This window comes from Artemia franciscana, chromosome 12 (genome assembly GCF_032884065.1).
Source record: "Artemia franciscana chromosome 12, ASM3288406v1, whole genome shotgun sequence".
In the NCBI taxonomy this organism is placed as follows: domain Eukaryota; kingdom Metazoa; phylum Arthropoda; class Branchiopoda; order Anostraca; family Artemiidae; genus Artemia; species Artemia franciscana.
The window spans coordinates 18,500,226-18,522,902 of record NC_088874.1 but is presented as its reverse complement, the minus strand read 5'-3'; the positions used below and the strand labels follow the sequence as shown (position 1 = coordinate 18,522,902).

Genomic DNA, 22,677 nt, shown 5'->3' with positions numbered 1-22,677 from the left:
TTACTAAGTTTTTTCCCCTGGGTAAAAAATATATTGCACTGGTTTTGCAGATTTTTCGTCTTCTACGCTACATAATTTGGGGCTTTTGGATGTATTTTAATTAAAGCGTTTCATAAAATCTCAGGTCCGGCACGCAATCCTTCGGTGAGCGTTTGAAATCCCCACACAGCGGAAAAAGTTTAAACAGGACGAGAAAAACATCATCACTCATCAGTTTTAACTCAGGCCGGAAGTGTAAAACATCACTCTTGTCAAAGAAGAAACCAAAAGTAAAAATAGTTAGATCGAACAAGGATTTCTTTTCCTACAAATGGTATATTTAATATATAAAATTTCTCATGCTTCAGTCAACACATGCATAGATCTTTTCAATTTAGTAAATGTTGATGTGAGTGCGAAAACGGTGGCTGTGAGCAATATTATCCGCAACAACTGCTCTCTGAAAATGTACATTTTCAAATTAATTTATGGTGACAATCCTCGATTGAATGACTTTCTAGTTGAAAATAATCTTTCCTGACAGTATAATATAAATTTCAGTGCCCTAAGAGTGAAAAGCTTTATAGTTTTTGTAAATTTGTTTATTAATAAAACTTGTATATACAAAACTCTGTGCCCTTTAGACTTTTTCTTCCACGCATAGGTAACCATCGGAAACGAAAAGTGGCAGCAGCTCGTTGGGATTCAACTTGTATTCATCTTGGCATGCAAAAGCCAGGGTCACATTTTCTACAAAAAAATGTAACTTAATTTTTATTATATCTCTTCGTAAAGTCAATAATACTGTAATGATTCATATTATAAAATCCACGTGTTTCGTATTGCTTATTTGAAGCAATGTCGCAGACGAAATTCTCCTATGAGGAATCGCTTTCTGTAACAGCCAAATTAAAGTTTATAGGTTTATAAACATAGTAGCTGGCATCTTCAGAGCGATATCGTAAAAATAAAACTCTTTTATTATTCAAGCAATTGAACCGTAGACCAGGCTCTTCTTCCCAAGACAATTTAAAACCACGATGATACCAGTCTCTTAAAAATAAACTGAAATCAAGCTTAGGTTTTTTTGCAATCGCGCCAGGTCAAATATTTTCCGACTGATCACATTTAAAATAGTGACAATTGGAGCATAGGAAACTTCTAGCATGAAAGTCACAAATCTCAGACAGGAATTACAGTCTTTAATTTGCACTCTATTTCCTCTATTCAATTTACATCTACACTTTTCATTATAGTCATCACCAAAAGTACAATTCTCACGGGATGACCAGCCGCTTAATGCCTACAAGCACAATGGACATGTGTAAAAAAAATTTCGATGTAGACTGTCTCACTTCCAAAAAGAAAATGACTGGGGAAAGTAAAGGTCTTCTAGGAGATGGAATGACGTCACAAAACCTGTCTAGACAGGATTATTTTAAAATGTGAACTTATTTCTTGTTGCCTTGCAAAATGGTTGTCTAGGGAGAGGTTAAAAGCAAAATCGCAATATCATCTGTTTTTTTAATTAATATGTCTATAGATTGAGTAAATGCATCTGGGCCACGATGTCAAAGTTGCATACAATAGTCCAAAGATGGACACTCGTTTCACATTATGTTATTAAGCATTTTTTAAGAAAATATTTCCCTTTGAAGAGCAAACTCTAGAAAATCATCATCTAGAATCAAACATTTTTCCAAAGTCAATAGGTTCCGCATGATTTTTTGTTTCTCAAATCCAGTCACTTTAATCCTGACATTCTCACTACCAATTATAGACTAACGATAGATCTCACTAGTAACAAACCTACTTCTTTTTTACAGATTGATTCAGATCGTGGTCTTCAATATATTTCCCAAATGCACATAATCCGTCTTGTAATCTTTGTATATGCATTATATTCACTTCTTTTGCAAATCACGATTGTTCTTCCAACTTGAGTTTGCTAATAATGTAACATATCGCGCAAACATCTCATCTCATTCTAGCGTAAGCCGGCAAGTCCGTATAATTTTCACTGCAGCATTAGGCACTCTAAGTTTCATTTCACCGTTGTTAGAGCCTTCAATATCCAATAGAGTAAAAGTATCCATTACTGGAAAATATTAACCTTGATGTTGACACAGTGAAGTCTTTTTCAATATTCAAGCAACTAGCAACTGACGCAAGATTGCGTGTGCTCAAATTACAGCTCCAAAAACGTAACACATACCTGCGTCTCTTAGAAAATATTCTCTTTTATGTAGCAACCACTGTAATCTTGAAGTAAGGAAGCCCTGGCCCTCGTTGGTTTTCAAAAGGAACATTCAAAGAAATCCTGGGATAAAGAAGCCCATAAACGTTTTTAAAAGACTCTCAATTACATAACAACCAGGGAAATTCTGAAGTAATGAGGCCCTGGCCTTCGTAGGTTTTTTAAAAAGAAACTATTAGGTAATTAACACCAGCATCGTTTAAAAAACATTCCCTATGACGTAACAAGGAAACCACTATTAGTAGGTTTACTATACGCACGCGTTATAGTATTGCATCAGACCCAAGTGTGCGTAACAGCGTCTTGAGGGACTAGTAGCTCTAATGGTTCGCTCCCCATCTGGCTTGTTAAATTAATTGGGCCCCCATTACTATGGAGTATCAGTATTGGTGTATTGGTATCACTTTTCATATATCTGTAAAGCTCAAGTAAGCAAATATATGTTTTCTTATTGAGCTGTTCCAACAATTGAGATCTCTGGAAACTAGCTCAAGTTGCTTTAGTTGACCTCTTTAGTTGATTTGCAAAAATTGAAACTTACCCAAAAAATTGCTGAAGTGAAATCTTTCACTTTAAAACAAATGTGCTGAGAATAAACCTTGAAATTTCAACATAAGTTTGCTACATGAAATCCTTCATCATAAGCTATATTAAATGCCTGGTCAGCTATTAAACTATAAAATTCAAGAAGGTTGCCTCACTTGCTCATTAAAAAAGACTGTCAAATTGTAAACATCATACACGATTCACTACAAAAACTTCATACCATGAATTAAAATAAGCGACCAGAACTACTAAAGCCCAACCTTTGGTATTATTGTATTTTGAGTTTGCTTTTGGTAAAATTTGAAGGTTTTTAAAACATAAAAAGCGTTTATAAATAAGTTCACTTAATGTGTAGTTACTCAAATTTTACTGCACTATGAATAATCTAAATTTTTGAAACAACTAGAGAAGAAAAAATGAACAAAACCATCCTACTCCTATTCTGACAAGCATATATATTAAAACTTTAAACCGTTATGAAATAATACTGACATACGACCAGCATCCTGTCTCTTCACTCTCGATATCAATATAGTCGGTCTCATTTGATCGAGGTATAAATTTGACGCATGTTTTGGCGTGGTATTCATCGAATGATGCTTCAATTACAGCTAGCTGTTCAGAACCTGAAAAAAAAAGATTTTATCTTCTATTCGTCTTTCCCGTCCGTCTTTTTCTATTCATAAATATTATCGATGGAAGAGTGCTTATTTTTTCGGTGATTGAAACTTCGCCTCAAATTTCTGATTGTGCCAAAAATGTAATTCTTAGAAACTGAGCTCCAACAGCTCTCCTTCCTTTAACTGAACGCTTGCAACTTCCCTATGGTGATTTTTCCTACAAATCATAGCTTTTCACTGTGTATTATCCAGTGAATCTATTTTTTTATTTTACGAAAGATCAAATTAAAGAGCAATCATCACATCCTACTGACATCTCAAGTGTCTTCAAAATCCGAAAATGATCCTACTTCTTATAAGAAAAAATTCTTTTAGAATCCCAATTCTGCGCAATCAATCTGATATTTGGTCATAAAATTGCCCATAAGTTTTCACATGATAGTAACATGGCCAATGTTATTGTAAATCAAAAACTGGTCAGATAAATACAAGATACTTGGGTTATATACTCTGTTACATACTAGGATATATACTAGGGTTATATAGTGATCAGGTAAAAGTGCATATAATGATATCGTTGGCAGCGCAATACGCTGCCTGAGCAAAGAAGCCTAAACAATTCGCCTCTTTTTTGGACCTAGCCTGGAAATGGTCTTGGCATCCTCACAGAAATATTTACAGAAAGTTGTAACAGTTTTAAACAAAGAACTATCTTAAAATTATAATCAGATGTCATTGTTGGTTTTGGGGGGCGGGTGGTTAGCAAAAAGGACAAGGGGGACTGGTTGCCCTACAATCACTTTTGACTCTTGAAAAGGACACTTAAACTTTCAATCCCTAATTGACAGATCCTCCTCAAAGGGTAGAGTAAATGTTATACTTTTATATAGATTCAGTAGGAATCAAATAGTTCGTGGTAATGAATTGTAAGAAGCGACTGGGCCCAATAGTAACCAAAACTCTATAAACGGAGTCTTGAAAACAATAAATATATCGATAGAAGCGAATTTTTATGATAGTTCCAAATATATAATTATCATTAAGTTTAGTGTTACCCATCAAAAGCTACGAGCCTGAGAAAATTTGCCTGGTTTTTCAATATGCAGAAAAAAACGCCCAAAAATTCAAGGAAACTTAATGAAAACCGTAGTATCGATTTAGTGGAATTTTGCATTTTTTGCCGGAAGAATAATCACGGATGCATGTTTATTTTATCTCTCTTTTTGCTTGTTTTCTTTTTCATTTTTTCCACGGATGATCGTATCAAACAAAAGTTCCTACAAGATCGAAAAAGGGCTCACTCGGACGTAAATTAAAAGCTCTAGCCCCTTTTTAATTGACCAAAAAGAATGGAGGGCAACTAGCCCTCCTACCACGCCCTTTTTACTCTAAAAAAATGGTTTCATTTTTTTAGATAGCCAGTTTGATCAGCATAGTTTAAACGTCCAATACCTATACCTAGGGGCGACATGACCCCCCAGAACCCCTTGGGGGAATGGCTGTAAGCTGTGAAATTTTTCCATTGTCTACACATAGTATTTGTTATTTGGAAGGATACAGACATTATTCCTGGAGTTTTCTTCGGATGTGTTCATACCGTCTCCACATTTCTCCCATTAAAGCCCTAGAAAACAGGATTGAAACCTTGAACCTTTTTAAAGGCGATAATGTCATTTCAGCTTTTACCACCCTCGATATTCCCTGGAAGTCTCAAATCGACATCGTCAATCGTTCCCGAGACATTTTAGATATGCCCTTTTGACAACCTGGATGCATGTTCTTTTGTTCTTTCGGACAAAAGAACAAAAGAAAAGCGACGAGAATTCTCCAGTAGGCTACACACACTGCTCTTGACCTCCTTAAGATTAAAGATATTTATGTTTTATCTCTTGATGCCTATCCTATTATGTTTTATCTCTTAATGAGCTGATTAAGGTATATGTCATCCATTTTCTTGGTAGAAAAATTCCTTCATGAGATATACCAGTTTGAAAGTTTAAAGGGGTTGACATTTTCAGTAGTAAGGTACACACTGAAACCAAAAATAGGCCGATATCAATTGTGAGGCATGTAGGGGAATTTTAAGTAACGGTCGGCTGTTAGGTCATAATCATCTTCGGCAATGAGGGCTTTGCAACTTTCGCTAGTTGCAATAAGGGATTTGTAACTTTTGCGACTTGGTGTACCTAGTATTTATTTTAAGATCCTCACAGATTAACAACTTCAGCGTTTAATCGAAGCGAGGAAACAAAACCAAAGTGTTGCTCTCGCAACACTTTACTTGGCGAAGCCGAACGTGGTTGCTGCAACACCCAACGTTGCCCATGCGACGTAGATCTAATTAGGTTTAGTGTTAACCATCAGAAGCTATGAGTCTCAGAAAATTTGCCTGATTTTCGAAAAGTGGGGGGGGGAACACACCCAGAAATTTAAGGAATCTTAATGATAACCGAACCATCAGATTTAGTGGAATTTTGCATTATTTTGCCAGAAAAAAAATCTTGGATGCATGCCAAGTCTTGCCAAAAGTCTTGCTCAAAGTTCAGCCAAGTCTTGGCTGAACTTTTCGTTAAAAAGTAATGTTATTTTCTTTGCTGAAGACGGCCCTTAGATATAAGGCCGAAATATTCAAATAGGTTTTGTTGGTTCACTGTCTTGGGAAAAAAGTCCTCATTATTCTCTCTTTTGTTGTTGTATTATGGAAAGGCAGTGTGGTCTTCGTCATTATTTTTGTTGCTTTCTTTTCCATTTTTCCCACGAGTGATCGTGTCGAACCATGGTTCCTACAAGATCAAGAAAGTGCTCATTTGAACGGAAACTAAAAGTTTTAGTACCTTTTTCAAGTGACCAAAAAAGTTGGAGGGCAACTAGCCCCCCTACCACGTCCCTTTTTTCCCAAAGGCGTCCGATCAAAATTTTTAGATAACCACTTTGATCAGCTTAATTGAAAGGTTCAATAACTATGCCTTGGGATGACATTACCCCAAGAGCTCCAGGGGAAGGACTGTAAGTTGTGAAATGTGCACATTGTCTACATATAGTATTTGCTGTTGAGAAGTAAGGAGACATTATTCCGGGGGGGGGGGGTCTGTGGAGGGGGAGTTTTTTTACGGAAAGAATGTGAGTCGTTCCAGAAAAAACTTCACAGAGGGAAAGATATCTAGCATGATCTGATGAACGATCAGAAATTACGTAAAAAAAAGTCTTTTTTTCAGATGAAACTATGCTAAGGATAATTTTTCAGGCGGAACCACCCACAAGAAATCTTCTGACGATAATTTTCAGCAAGGATGGAATTATTTTGGGGAAATTTTCTGGAGAGGATTCGATGCAAGAGTAAGTTTCCATGGAAACTTACGGCAGCTGGAATTTTCTGCCGTTATTCGAAAAAGAAACAAAAAAACATCTTTTTTTCAACCGAAAGTATGGAGCACATTAAAACTTAAAACGAACAAAAGTTATTCTATACATAAGGAGGGCAGCCTCCTCAACACCCCGCTCTTTATGCTAAAGTTGAAATGTTGCTTCATAGTTTCATTTGAAAAAAGTTTTTTTTTATTTAATCATTTATTCAGACATTAAGACTTCAGCCATGCTCAAGAGAATCCATAAACTAAAAACACAAGCTTCAATCCAATCCATCAAAATTTAGTGATGCCAAAGCAAAAGGTGGTTTAAAAATCTAAAAATCTTCAATAAAAATACCAAAAAAGGATGTTTTTAAAGCTATGGCGGGAGATGATATAAAAATCCAGAGTCTAATTCATAAATCTTAATTTATTTAGATCCGACCTGAAAATATCTCAAAGCAGGTAGTCTTTTCAATTAAACTTTTTGCTATTGATTTTAACACAGTTTACGCAGAGTTAACATGTTGACTAGTTTTTTTTTTTAATGTATATACATATTATTGTATATACATATTACGCTCTCTTTGAAAAAAAAAATGCAGGTGTCTGCCCTAAAGTTAAGCAAAAGTAAAAAAGGGGGTAGGAAAACAATTATTAAAACCAATGCTTTTATTTAGGTTTTCATAATTAACTTTATGGCTTTGGTCAAAAATACTATTTCCTTTGAACTGAACTTGAGTTTCCTTTCTTATGGATCATATAAAATTGCATAGAGCCCTCTACTGCTCCTAAGAAGATTTCCACCAATGTTTGTATGTCTGCTTTTGCACATTATCTTTTACAGTCAAGGGCTTTACGTACACGTGTTTGATGCTCTTAAGGCTATTTAAAAGCAATTAGTTTAAAACTAATTTTTTGGAGAGATCTTTAATCAAAGTACTTACTAAAGTTTCCAGTTATGACGTACGGAACTGTGGCTCCCGTCCATCTGTATTGTTCATCAACGAGCCCATTCTTCGTCTGCTCCTCAGTCAATCTGATATCTCCTTGGAAGTAGGGTCCTTGCTCCCAATAATACTGTTTTTTGTTCAATTTCTCTCCTAAATAAAGAAAAGTAATCACTAAAAATGCTAAAAATTGTTGAGCCCTGCTTGTGTTTTGTTTTCTACCCCAAAACCTCCCACGGAAAGGAGATACAGGACTGTTCATGCCATATCGCCTCCTTCTAACTGGTAATTAAATAAAAACAAAACAATTTTTTCAACTGAAAGTAAAGAGTAACATAAGGACACAAAACTAACAGAAATTATTGCGTATATGAGGGAAGATGCCCTCTCCTCAATACCTTGCTTAAAACGCTGAAGTTTTTAGTACTCCTTATTCTCATTAGAGATTCGGAACTGAGAATTAAGATAAAATTTTTTTTATCTTCACTATTGTTTTGACTTGTTTTAATTCTTTCTTGCAATTATCTTCGAACCGGATATTACTTAGTGATTCACTTTTGTTTATGACTCGTTATAATTTTTGCTGACGCAAGTATTCTGATTGTATCTTCATTTCGTTTATCACTACTTATACTTTTTTCAGTACCCTTTACCTTAACCTCTCGGATTGGTCAGACCCGGTCAGATCAGGCTGGTCTTGTCACGCTTGATGGTCCAGATTCTTCATTTGCCTTTAGGCATTATAATTGCTCATTTTACTTATTATACTTCCTCTAAGAATTATGAAACTGCTTAAAATGCCTTTTGTAAATACACTAGTTACACATGATATTTTAAACTTAGCTATGTTCCTTTGTAATATCTTATGCGTCAAGATATAAAAACGACACATTTACATATAATTCATTCTCTTGAAATGTACTATGACGTAAATGATATAATTCATTCTTTTGAAATGTACTCATAAATATGATGTCAACCATATGATTTTTTCTTGTTAATCATTTGTTTCTTTTGTAATTTTGCCTGGATTATAGACACTGAAAACGATACAACCACTACTGAAGCAAATATGATGTATATCTGCTTTTCAAATGTATTTTTAAATGCGTCACTTATATCTATATACGTAAAAATAAGTTGTTTGTCTGTGGGTCTGTCGAGTGACGTCATGTCATCATGTTGTCATGAAGTTAGTTGTAGTCATGTTTGTTATGACGATGACGTCATTAAAAGTATTTAAGAAAATCGTTCAAAGACAAACTTTTAATTGGAAGAAGATCGTGGACGGAAAAATGTTTAATTGTAAAATGACTGAAAAACCTACAATGGCAACAGCCGAGGAAGCTGCTCAAAGAGTCTATGCCAAAAAACTTACGGCTTATAGAGAAAGTAAGAAAAGAAAGCGTGCCGAGGAATCACAAGAAGAGTGAGAAAACAGGCTTGCGGCTAAAGAACGCAAAACTGCGCAGTTAGATGAAAATCCACCTGGACAGCGAGAGTCAAAACATATCAAAACTGAAAATGATAGCGATGATGATTGGGTTTGGGATTTTTACTTGGATAAGGTCATCAATGCCTACCAGATTTTAGTTAAAAAAACAAAGGTTCGGCGATATGTATTTCATAGTGACGCTGAAAAATAAAGAAGAAAAAGAAAACTGAAAAAAGGTAAAAAACTAAAAAAAAACTAAAACGAAAAAAACACTCAAAGCAAAATTAAAGACCGGGACACAAATGACGACCGGGACAGAGGGAATATAAATGACGACCGGGACACTCGAAGAGAAATCACAGACTGGGACACCCGGACACAAATCAGGACCGGAACACAGGGACACGGATACCGGGACACAAATGACGACCGGGACACAGGGAATATAAGTGACGACCACGACACAGGTATTTAAGAATATCGTTCAAAGAAAAATTTTTAATTGTAGGAAGATCGTTGAAAGAGAAATTTCTAATTGTAAAATGACTGAAGAACCTACAATGGCAACACCCGAGAAAGCTGCTCAAAACGAATGTATTCAAGCCGAAGTAGCTGAGTTGGTAAAGCGTTATGTTTCAGGTTCTAGGTCCGAGAGGCTCCAGGTTTGAACCTTGGCTTTGGCATTAATACAAAAGAAGAAAAAACACTAAAAAAGGTAAAAACTACAAAAAAAAACTAAAAAGAAAATACTAAAAAAACTAATAAAGCTAAAAAACTAAAAAAAAACAAAAAAAGGTAAAAAAACTAAAACCTAAAAAAGAAAAAAAACTAAAAAAACTATAAAAAGGTAAAAACTACAAAAAAAAACTAAAAAGAAAAAAAAATAAAAACTAACAAAAAAAATAAAAAAAACTAAAAACTGCAGAAAAAAAACTAAAAAAAACTGAAAAATAAGGGAGAAAAAGAAAACTAAAAGCCGGGACACAGGGAATATAAATGACAACCGGGACACTCAAAGAGAAATTACAGATCGAGATACCGGGACACAAATGACGACCGGGACACGGGGAATATAACTGACGAATGGGACGCTCAAAGAGAAATTACAGACTGGAAAACTGGGACACAAATGACGACCGGGATACTGGGAATATAAATGACGACCGGGACACAGGGAATGTTCGATTAGAGATCACCATCAACAAAGCTCAAGGGCAATCATTAGAATAATGAGATATAGATCTGAATACGGATTGTTTTTCCCATGGACAATTTTATGTTGCACGTTCAAGAGTCGGTAAACCTGACAATCTATTTATGTGCACAGACAATGGGACATCGAAGAATGTTGTATATTCGCAAGTTTTACGTAGTTAAAAACATATATATATATATATATATATATATATATATATCTATATATATAAAAATAAGTTGTCTGTCTGTCTGTGGATGTGTGGATGGATGTGTCAGGTGACGTCACCTGAAAAAACTGGATCAGGTGACGTCAAAACTGAAAAAACTAAAAAAAGGCAAAAACTACAAAAAAAACTAAAAACTAATAAAAAAAATAAAAAAGCTAAAAAACTAAAAAAACTATAAAGGTAAAAACCAATAAAAAACTAAAAAAAAAACTGAAAAAACTAAAAAAAGGCAAAAACTACAAAAAAAAACTAAAAACTAATAAAAAAAGTAAAAAAGCTAAAAAACTAAAAAAACTAAAAAAACTAAAAAAAGGTAAAAAACTAAAAAAAATAAAAAATAAAAAAAAACTAAAAAAAAGGAAAAAACTGAAAAATAAGCTAAAATAAAGGTAAAAACCAATAAAAAACTAAAAAGAAAAAAAGGAAAAAACTAATAAATGACGACACTCAAAGAGAAAGCGACCAGGACAAAAGGAATGTTCGATTAGCAATCAACAAAGCACCGGGACACAGGGAGTATAAATGACGACCAGGACATAAGTAAAAAAAAAAAACTATCTATATATATAAAAATAAGTTGTCAAACTAAAAAAAGGCAAAAACTACAAAAAAAACTAAAAACTAATAAAAAAGCTAAAAAACTAAAAAAACTAAAAAAAAGGCAAAAACTACAAAAAAAACTAAAAACTAATAAAAAAAAATAAAAAAGCTAAAAAACTAAAAAAACTAAAAAAACTAAAAAAAGGTAAAAAACTAAAAAAACTAAAAACTAAAAAAAACTAAAAAAAAGGAAAAAACTGAAAAATAAGCTAAAATAAAGGTAAAAACCAATAAAAAACTAAAAAAAAAAACTGAAAAAACTAAAAAAAGGCAAAAACTACAAAAAAACTAAAAACTAATAAAAAAAGTAAAAAAGCTAAAAAACTAAAAAAACTAAAAAAATGACGACCGGGACACAGGGAATATAAATGACGACCGGGACACAGGGACACAACTACAACGGGGACACCGGGGGAAACAGGGGGATATAAATGACGACCGGGACAAAAAGAGGGGCGCGAAGCGCCCCGCCAACTAGGTGTAATTACATAGTAATTACATAATTAAGGCTCTTAACGAATTTTCTCACACTTCTGACTTATCTAGATCGTTTATTTAGGCCAGAAGGTCCCTGGATAAAAAATTTCCCAAAAAATATGGAGCCGGTTTCAAGAAAAAGTAAATACACACATAAATACATAAACAATTGTTGCTCACTTATAAAGAAATTATAAAAGATTGAGGATGCCTTCGATGCATAATGCACTGGGTTTTTCGATTTGACTCTACAGTAATGGGCTATTTAATTTTTTTCTATGGAGCTTCTTTGTCTCTTACTAGGTTGCTAGCTACCGATACAACCTGGATAATTTAAAAATCACAAACAAGAAAAAGCCTAGGGCTTTTTTCTTGTTTGGAATAGTAAGAGACGAAGTTCAGAGAATTAGGCAGCTAACCAAGTCCAATATGTACCATGGCTTGTTCTTTACAAGGTTTCAGCCAAGTATATTATCCCCGTTTATGATTAAATAGACTAGACATAGTCCCCATTTATAAAAAACTAGCTGTTGGGGTGGCGCTTCGCGCCACCCCAACACCTAGTTGGTGGGGGCGCTTTGCACCCCCCAAGCCCCCCCCCGCACGTGTAAGTCGTTACGCACCATATTAGTTACGCGCCATTGTAGTTGTGTCATTGTTACCTCATTATTCTAATGATTGCCCTTGAGCTTTGTTGATGGTGATTGCTAATCGAACATTCCCTGTGTCCCTGTCGTCATTTATATATCCCCCTGTGCCCCCCGGCGTCCCTGTTGTTGTTGCTTCCCTGTGTCCCGGTCGTCATTTGTGTCCCGTTGTCCCAGTCTGTAATTTCTCTTTGAGTGTCGCGGTCGTCATTTATATTCCCTGTGTCGTGGTGTCCCGGTCGTCATTTTTGTCCCGGTCGTCATTTGTGTTCCGGTGTCCCGGTCTGTAGTTTCTCTTTGAGCGTCCTGGTCGTCATTCTAATGATTACCCTTGAGCTTTGTTGATGGTGATTGCTAATCGAACATTCCCTGTGTCCCTATCGTCATTTATATATCATCCTGTGCCCCCCGGCGTCCCCGTTGTTGTTGTTTCCCTGTGTCCCGGTCGTCAGTTGTGTCTCGGTGTCCCAGTCTGTAATTTCTCTTTGAGTGTCGCTGTCGTCATTTATATTCCCTGTGTTGCGGTGTCCCGGTCGTCATTTTATCCCGGTCGTCATTTGTGTTCCGGTGTCCCGGTGTGTGATTTCTCTTTGAGTGTCCTGGTCGTCATTTATATTCCCCACATCCCGGTCGTCATTTGTGTCCGGGTGGTTTGTTGATGGTGATTGCTAATCGAACATTCCTTGTGTCCCGGTCGCTTTCTCTTTGAGTGTCCCGGTCGTTATTTATATTCCCTATGTCCCGGTGTCCCGGTCGTCATTTGTGTCTCGATGTCCCGGTGTGTAATTTCGTCATAGATAGATAAGTTGTCTGTGTGTGTGTGTGTCGGGTGACGTCATGTATGTGTGTCGACTGACGTCATGTTTGTTGATTGACGAAATTACACACCGGGACATCGAGACCCAAATGACGACCGGGACACCGGGACATCTATATATATACACTTACACTTACAAAGTGTAACAGACATAACAGACAGACAATTTATTTATATATATAGATAGATAGATTTTTGAAGTTCCCAGCTTTTTACTCTTTAAGAAATTCAATCTCTTTTAATACTGTAGTCTTTTCAAAGATATTTGATTATTCAAGCAAGCCGATTAAGAGACAAAATGTAACAGACATAACAGAGAGACAACTTATTTTTATATATATATGTTGGGGTGGCGCTTCGCGCCACCCCAACACCTAGTTGGTGGGGGCGCTTCGCGCCCCCCCCCCAAGCCCCCCCGCTCGCGTAGGTCGTTACGCGCCATATTAGTTACGCGCCATTGTAGTTGTGTCCCTATGTCCCACCTGTGAATATAGATATATAAATATATATATATATATATATATATATATATATATATATATATATATATATATATATATATATATATATATATATATATATATATATATATATATATATATGTGTGTGTTTTTAACTACGTAAAACTTGCGAATATACAACATTCTTTGCTGTCCCATTGTCTGTGCATATAAATAGATTGTCAGGTTTACCGACTCTTGAACATGCAACATATAATGGTCAATGGGAAAACAATCCGTATTCAGATCTATACCTCATGATTCTAATGATTGCCCTTGAGCTTTGTTGATGGTGATTGCTAATCGACCATTCCCTGAGTCGCCATCGTCATTTATATTAGTTCTTTTAGTTTTTACCTTTTTTAGTTTTTTTTTAGTTTTTTAGATGAAAATTTTTTTAGTTTTATTCCTTTTTTTCTTTTCAGTTTTTTATTGGTTTTTACCTTTTTTTAGCTTTTTTAGTTTTTTTTCGTTTTTTCTTTTTACTTTTTTTTTAGTTTTTATCTTTTTTATTTTTTTTTATTTTTATTCTTAATTTTTTTTTATTAGTTTTTAGTTTTTTTTTTTAGTTTTTGCCTTTTTTAGTTTTTTCAGTTTTTTTTTTAGTTTTTAGATTTTTACCTTTTTTAGCCTAACCAGGATTTGAACCTGGGACCTTCATTCTCCGTTCTGACACCCTCACTCACCGAGTGACTACTCCAGCATGTTCTTTTTGGTGTTTTAAATGGTATATTATTAACCAAATTAATGTGTTTTACAATATACTAAGCATCGTCATAACAAAAATGACTACAACTAATTTCATGACGTCAGTCAACACAGAAATTAAGTTCTGAAATTAAGTCATGAAATTAGTTGCCGTCATTTTTGCTTTGACGGTGACGTCATTCAAGTTATATAAGACATATGTTCACGTAGAAATCTATTAATGTTTAAGTTTACAATGACTGATGAAGATGCTCAAAGAGTCTATGCCAAAAAAACTTGCTGCTGATAGAGAAAGTCAGAAAAGAAAGCGTGTCGAGGAACTATCAGCAGCAAGTTTTTTGGCATAGACTCTTTGAGCATCTTCATCAGTCATTGTAAACTTAAACATTAATAGATTTCTACGTGAGCATATGTCTTATATAACTTGAATGACGTCACCGTCAAAGCAAAAATGACGACAACTAATTTCATGACGTCAGCCGACACAGAAACATGACGTCACCTGATCCACAGATCCACAGACAGACAACTTATTTTTATATATATAGATATATATATACTAGCTGTTGGGGTGGCGCTTCGCGCCACCCCAACACCTAGTTGGTGGGGGCGCTTCGCGCCCCCCCCAAGCCCCCCCGCGCGCGTAAGTCGTTACGCGCCATAATAGTTACGCGCCATTGTAGTTGTGGTTTTAACTACGTAAAACTTGCGAATATACAACATTCTTTGCTGTCCCATTGTCTTTGCATATAAATAGATTGTCAGGTTTACCGACTCTTGAACATGCAACATATAATGGTCCATGGGAAAACAATCTGTATTCAGATCTATACCTCATGATTCTAATGATTGCCCTTGAGCTTTGTTGATGGTGATTGCTAATCGACCATTCCCTGTCCCGGTGTCCCGGTCGTCATTTACATCCCCCTGTTTCCCCCGGTGTCCCCGTTGTAGTTGTGTCCCTGTGTCCCGGTCGTCATTTATATTCCCTGTGTCCCGGTCGTCATTTGTATCCCGGTGTACCGGTCTGTATATACATTCGTTTTTTAGTTTTGTTTTTCTCCTTTATTTTTTTCCTTTTTTTTCTTTTTTAGTTTATTTAGATTTTTAGATTTTTTAGTTTTTTTATTAGTTTTTAGTTTTTTTTTCTTTTTAGTTTTTTTGTAGTTTTTAACTTCTTTTTAGTTTTGTTAATTTTTTTTTTTACTTATGTCCTGGTCGTCATTTATACTCCCTGTGTCCCGGTGCTTTGTTGATTGCTAATCGAACATTCCTTTTGTCCTGGTCGCTTTCTCTTTGAGTGTCGTCATTTATTTTTTTATTTTTTAGTTCTTTTAGTTTTTACCTTTTTTAGTTTTTTAGATGAAATTTTTTTTTAGTTTTTTCCTTTTTTTCTTTTTAGTTTTTTATTGGTTTTTACCTTTATGTTAGCTTATTTTTCAGTTTTTTCCTTTTTTTTAGTTTTTTTTTATTTTTTATTTTTTTTAGTTTTTTACCTTTTTTTATTTTTTTAGTTTTTTTTAGTTTTTTTAGTTTTTTAGCTTTTTTACTTTTTTTATTAGTTTTTAGTTTTTTTGTAGTTTTTGCCTTTTTTTAGTTTTTTCAGTTTTTTTTTTAGTTTTTTATTGGTTTTTACCTTTATTTTAGCTTATTTTTCAGTTTTTTCTTTTTTTTAGTTTTTTTTAGTTTTTAGTTTTTTTAGTTTTTTACCTTTTTTTAGTTTTTTTAGTTTTTTTAGTTTTTTAGCTTTTTTATTTTTTTTATTAGTTTTTAGTTTTTTTTGTAGTTTTTGCCTTTTTTTAGTTTTTTTTAGTTTTTTATCTTTTTTATTAGTTTTTAGTTTTTTTTGTAGTTTTTGCCTTTTTTTAGTTTTTTTAGTTTTTTAGCTTTTTTATTTTTTTATTAGTTTTTAGTTTTTTTGTAGTTTTTGCCTTTTTTTAGTTTTTTCAGTTTTGACGTCACCTGATCCAGTTTTTTCAGGTGACGTCACCTGATCCACGATCCACAGATCCACAGACAACTTATTTTTATATATATAGATAGTTTTTTTTTTTTACTTATGTCCTGGTCGTCATTTATACTCCCTGTGTCCCGGTGCTTTGTTGATTGCTAATCGAACATTCTTTTTGTCCTGGTCGCTTTCTCTTTGAGTTTCGTCATTTATTTTTTTCTTTTTTAGTTCTTTTAGTTTTTACCTTTTTTAGTTTTTTTTAGTTTTTTAGATGAAAATTTTTTTTAGTTTTTTCCTTTTTTTCTTTTTAGTTTTTTATTGGTTTTTACCTTTATTTTAGCTTATTTTTCAGTTTTTTCCTTTTTTTTAGTTTTTTTTTATTTTTTATTTTTTTTAGTTTTTTACCTTTTTTTAGTTTTTTTAGTTTTTTTAGTTTTTTAGCTTTTTTACTTTTTTTATTAGTTTTTAGTTTTTTTTGTAGTTTTTGCCTTTTTTTAGTTTTTTCAGTTTTTTTTTTTAGTTTTTTATTGGTTTTTACCTTTATTTTAGCTTATTTTTCAGTTTTTTCCTCTTTTTTTAGTTTTTAGTTTTTTTCGTTTTTTACCTTTTTTTTAGTTTTTTTAGTTTTTTTAGTTTTTTAGCTTTTTTATTTTTTTTATTAGTTTTTAGTTTTTTTTTTGTAGTTTTTGCCTTTTTTTAGTTTTTTTAGTTTTTTAGCTTTTTTATTAGTTTTTAGTTTTTTTTGTAGTTTTTGCCTTTTTTTAGTTTTTTTAGTTTTTTAGCTTTTTTATTTTTTTTATTAGTTTTTAGTTTTTTTTGTAGTTTTTGCCTTTTTTAGTTTTTTCAGTTTTGACGTCACCTGATCCAGTTTTTTCAGGTGACGTCACCTGATCCATCCACAGACAGACAGACAACTTATTTTTATATATATAGATATATATATATATATATATATATATATATATATATATATATATATATATATATATATATATATATATATATATATATATATATATATATATATATATATATATATATATATATATATATATATATATATATATATATATATATATATATATATATATATATATATATATATATACTAGCTGTTGGGGTGGCGCTTCGCGCCACCCCAACACCTAGTTGGTGGGGGCGCTTCGCGCCCCCCCAAGCCCCCCCGCGCGCGTAAGTCGTTACGCGCCATAATAGTTACGCGCCATTGTAGTTGTGTCCCTATGTCCCACCTGTGAATATAGATATATATATATATATATGGTTTTAACTACGTAAAACTTGCGAATATACAACATTCTTTGCTGTCCCATTGTCTTTGCATATAAATAGATTGTCAGGTTTACCGACTCTTGAACATGCAACATATAATGGTCCATGGGAAAACAATCTGTATTCAGATCTATACCTCATGATTCTAATGATTGCCCTTGAGCTTTGTTGATGGTGATTGCTAATCGACCATTCCCTGTCCCGGTGTCCCGGTCGTCATTTACATCCCCCTGTTTCCCCCGGTGTCCCCGTTGTAGTTGTGTCCCTGTGTCCCGGTCGTCATTTATATTCCCTGTGTCCCGGGTCCCGGTCATCATTTGTATCCCGGTGTCCCGGTCTGTATATACATTCGTTTTTTAGTTTTGTTTTTCTCCTTTATTTTTTTCCTTTTTTTTTCTTTTTTAGCTTATTTAGATTTTTAGATTTTTTAGTTTTTTTTATTAGTTTTTAGTTTTTATTTCTTTTTAGTTTTTTTGTCCCGGTCGTCATTTATATCCCCCTGTTTCCCCCGGTGTCCCCGTTGTAGTTGTGTCCCTGTGTCCCGGTCGTTATTTATATTCCCTGTGTCCCGGTCGTCATTTGTATCCCGGTGTACCGGTCTGTATATACATTCGTTTTTTAGTTTTGTTTTTCTCCTTTATTTTTTTCCTTTTTTTTTCTTTTTTAGTTTATTTAGATTTTTAGATTTTTTAGTTTTTTTATTAGTTTTTAGTTTTTTTTTCTTTTTAGTTTTTTTGTAGTTTTTACCTTCTTTTTAGTTTTGTTAATTTTTTTTTTTACTTGTGTCCTGGTCGTCATTTATACTCCCTGTGTCCCGGTGCTTTGTTGATTGCTAATCGAACATTCCTTTTGTCCTGGTCGCTTTCTCTTTGAGTGTCGTCATTTATTTTTTTCTTTTTTAGTTCTTTTAGTTTTTACCTTTTTTAGTTTTTTTTTAGTTTTTAGTTTTTTTAGTTTTTTACCTTTTTTTAGTTTTTTTAGTTTTTTTAGTTTTTTAGCTTTTTTATTTTTTTTATTAGTTTTTAGTTTTTTTGTAGTTTTTGCCTTTTTTTTAGTTTTTTTAGTTTTTTAGCTTTTTTATTAGTTTTTAGTTTTTTTTGTAGTTTTTGCCTTTTTTTAGTTTTTTTAGTTTTTTAGCTTTTTTATTTTTTTTATTAGTTTTTAGTTTTTTTTGTAGTTTTTGCCTTTTTTTAGTTTTTTCAGTTTTGACGTCACCTGATCCAGTTTTTTCAGGTGACGTCACCTGATCCACGATCCACAGATCCACAGACAACTTATTTTTATATATATAGATAGTTTTTTTTTTTTTTACTTATGTCCTGGTCGTCATTTATACTCCCTGTGTCCCGGTGCTTTGTTGATTGCTAATCGAACATTCCTTTTGTCCTGGTCGCTTTCTCTTTGAGTGTCGTCATTTATTAGTTTTTTCCTTTTTTTTTAGTTTTTTATTGGTTTTTACCTTTATTTTAGCTTATTTTTCAGTTTTTTCCTTTTTTTTAGTTTTTTTTTATTTTTTATTTTTTTTAGTTTTTTACCTTTTTTTAGTTTTTTTAGTTTTTTTAGTTTTTTAGCTTTTTTACTTTTTTTATTAGTTTTTAGTTTTTTTTTGTAGTTTTTGCCTTTTTTTAGTTTTTTCAGTTTTTTTTTTTAGTTTTTTATTGGTTTTTACCTTTATAGTTTTTTTAGTTTTTTAGCTTTTTTATTTTTTTTATTAGTTTTTAGTTTTTTTTGTAGTTTTTGCCTTTTTTTTAGTTTTTTCAGTTTTGACGTCACCTAATCCAGTTTTTTCAGGTGACGTCACCTGACACATCCATCCATCCATCCACAGACAGACAACTTATTTTTATATATATAGAAGATATATATATATATATATATATATATATATATATATATATATATATATATATATATATATATATATATATAGACTATATCGATCCTTTATGTATCTTTATGTAATACCATCGAAAAGTATTTGCAGCAATACCCCTCTTCGCCCCAGGGACTATCAGGTGTCTGTTTGGGTAGAACAGTGCGTTGTTAAAACAAGTGATGAGCTTCTTATTCTAACCCAAAGCACAAGATTTTACGCGCATTATTTGGCACACTCGGTATAATCTACATTAACCTGCAATTGACAAAAAAGACTTAAAAGTTAAAAGTTCTTTAAGATTGTAAAATATGCTAGCACTACAAAAGCCTTTTTGAATTACATTGTGTCAAACAAAGAGGCAAAGATTGGGAGGGGTTGCAACTGGACCTCCCCCTAAAAACTTGGAAATAAACTATTACGTTGTTTTTTTTATTGGACCTTTAACTTTTGCCTCGGCTTGTCTTTTGTTATTATGAAAGACACATCACCGAAGCTTTGTTTCTTTTAATTTTTCAGGTCGTGGGATAAAAATATTTTCTTTTGCCTTAGCTTGCCTTTTGTCATTATTAAAGACACATCGCCGAACCTCTATTTATTTTAATTGTTCAGGTGGCGGGACAGAGACTTCTTTTTTTTCCAAGGATTTATCTAGTCCAGGTTTTTGATTTTCAAAGGTATGGTAGGTATTGATAACCTTATCCATGTCAAAATCCTAAACCTAAGAATCATCGGTATCATTTTCAATTTGTTTAGTTCGTTTTACCTCGGCTTGTCTTTCGACATTACGAAATACATGTCGCCAAACTTTTGTTTTTTTAACAAAGGTGTGGTAAGCATTGATGACCTTATCCATGTCAAAATTCAAAACCCAATAATCATCGCTATCATTTCAATTTTGACACGTTTTGATTCTCACTGTCAAGGTTGATTTTCATTGTCTCGCTTAACTCAGCATTATATTAATCATATACATGACATCATATGAGAAAATACTTATATGTTGTTGTAAGAAATACTTATATAGTGTACTAACATAGTACATGACGTCATCTGCAAAAACCCAAATTAAGGCTCTTAGCGAATTTTCTCAGGCTTCTGACCTATCTAGATCGTTTTTTTTTATGCGAGAATATCTTATGAACCAAAATTAAGGCTCTTAACAAATTTTCTCAGGGTTAGTACCAAAAACAAAAGGGGCTCAGTCTCATTGCTCGATATCACATTTAGAAACTTGTTTTCTAAGGAAAAAGAGGTTCGGATGGTGAATTTTCGAGAAAGGGGGAGATGCAGGTCCAGGAGTAGACAAAGAAGATAATTTGCGAAGTGGAAAGAGACTGACTGAAATTTTTATTAATTAAAATTTGTAAGTTCTCCAAAACAATGCTATATATAAATAAAGAGGTAGAGCAAGGTAGCTTAAATAGTTTTAGAAGAAGACAGAGGTTGAAACGCACCTTATTCGTTATTTATGATGCATGATATAGACTGACTCGAGGCTCAATGTGAGCTAATCAACGTTTCATTAAGAAAGTGGTGAGGAAACTAGGAAAAACTAAGTGATCAGTTGGCTTAATCCTAATTTTTATCGATCTTGCACCTTAAACGAGCATAAATTACAAGTCTTATAGGAACTTCTGGTTCAAAAATATGTTTCATGTGTGAACTTTACACGAATATTGGTTCTTTCCCCTCCCCCCAAAGACTAGAGTTGATTTTCTTTTATCCGACCCTTCATTTCTCTGACAGTGGCAGAAAATGCCAAATTCATCCCCCATGTTGTTCCCCAGATATTGCAGACATACAGTTTCAACGAACTGGGTGAGCCTGTGAATTCACCTCTACCCCTTTCCCGGACCAAAATTCAATTTCCACTTGACCCTCGATACTTCCTCATAATTTCAACTCGATCCCCTATGCCATGTCGAGATATCGTTAAGAATTTGAAAAATCAGGTGCACATAGCGTCTTTTGCTACGTCTTTTGCTCCGGGAAAATCTGGTAATTTCGATCTAGCAGACGATTCGTAAGAGCTCAATCGAAATACAGATATTTAGGAACAAAGAATTTTTTTACGTTCTTTAAGAAATCCCTCCACTCCAGCCAAAATGCACGATTCTCTTGTCCCAAAGAATGATCTCTGAAAGTTTCTAGCTGGTTAGACACCTAGGTTTAAATATAGTCCCCTGTTCCATTACAAAACCTATATGTAAACAATTGACAACTTGCATAGTTTACAATCCTTGTCCCAGGTGCTGTTAAGGATCTTGCTATTCCCCGGAAGCATATTTATTGGACCTTTCAACTATTTTGAGCAGAATAGTCTATTTTGCAGTCTGTCCTATTATGTAAACTTTATGTAAAATTTAAGGCTGAAATAAAAAGAAAAAAAAACACTCAAATCCCCATTAACAAAAGAAAAGAAAAAGAAAAAAATCATTAGCAACAGCGGTGTGGTAGATCTCTTATTTTGGAAGTAGCCAAAAATTTAAATGTCCAGTGTCTAGGGACTAAACCTCCAAATATTTCAATGTGTTAACTTAAAGTAGTTGAAAGTATTTTAGATTTTTTTTTTAGATCATGAATATTTTCTTAGACCACACTGTTTTGCCAGCAGACCAGGATTTACCCATAGGCCGACTACGCCCGACATTGGGGCGTACTATGCCGAGGGACGCAAAAGAAACACTGAGCGATTTTTTTCTTAACGAAAACTGGACTAATGTGACTTACCGTCAAAGAGCCAAGTGCACTTTGCTGCTGCGCTGCCTATTCACAGAAAAGCGATTTAAAATAACATAGCAATTCGGTAGCCACTTAAGAACTGTCAGATGTACCCAAGAATGGCAGCTGAGGGTTTGGCATCACCTCTCTCTTTACTTTTCACCGAATCAGAGATTCCACTATCCCCAGATTTACGGTGATTTTTCCGTAAATTACTTGGGCCTAGGGGCGCCAAAAATATTCCGGCCTAGGGCTGCCAAAGACTTTAATCCGGCCCTGCTTGCCAAAACAAATAAAACAAACGAAATTTTAACAATTTAACCAGTTGTCTCAATATTATAATTTGCTTCATTTGTTTTAAGATATTAGGTTATTCGTGTTGTGCAAAATCTGAGTGCAAGGATATGATATTATTATATATTTTATTGTTGAACAGATATTGAGCTCTTTCCTATTTTTTCCAATCGTCGCGAGAATGTTTATGACTCTACTCATAAAGGTCGCCTGTTAATGGAGCCAACCGTCAAAGGGC

At 33.7% G+C, this 22,677-nt stretch overlaps 1 protein-coding gene across 1 annotated transcript in view; it reads right to left on the bottom strand.

The window, feature by feature from the left end:
• Positions 1–22,677, bottom strand: part of LOC136033798 (zinc metalloproteinase nas-7-like) — a 45,028-nt gene that overhangs the window by 20,429 nt on the left and 1,922 nt on the right. The window contains exons 3-4 of the mRNA XM_065714711.1: positions 7,697–7,852; positions 3,275–3,408 (exon numbers count right to left, since the gene is read on the bottom strand). Of these exons, the coding sequence (XP_065570783.1) occupies positions 3,275–3,408; positions 7,697–7,852 (290 nt within the window). The remainder of the gene's footprint in view (positions 1–3,274; positions 3,409–7,696; positions 7,853–22,677) is intronic.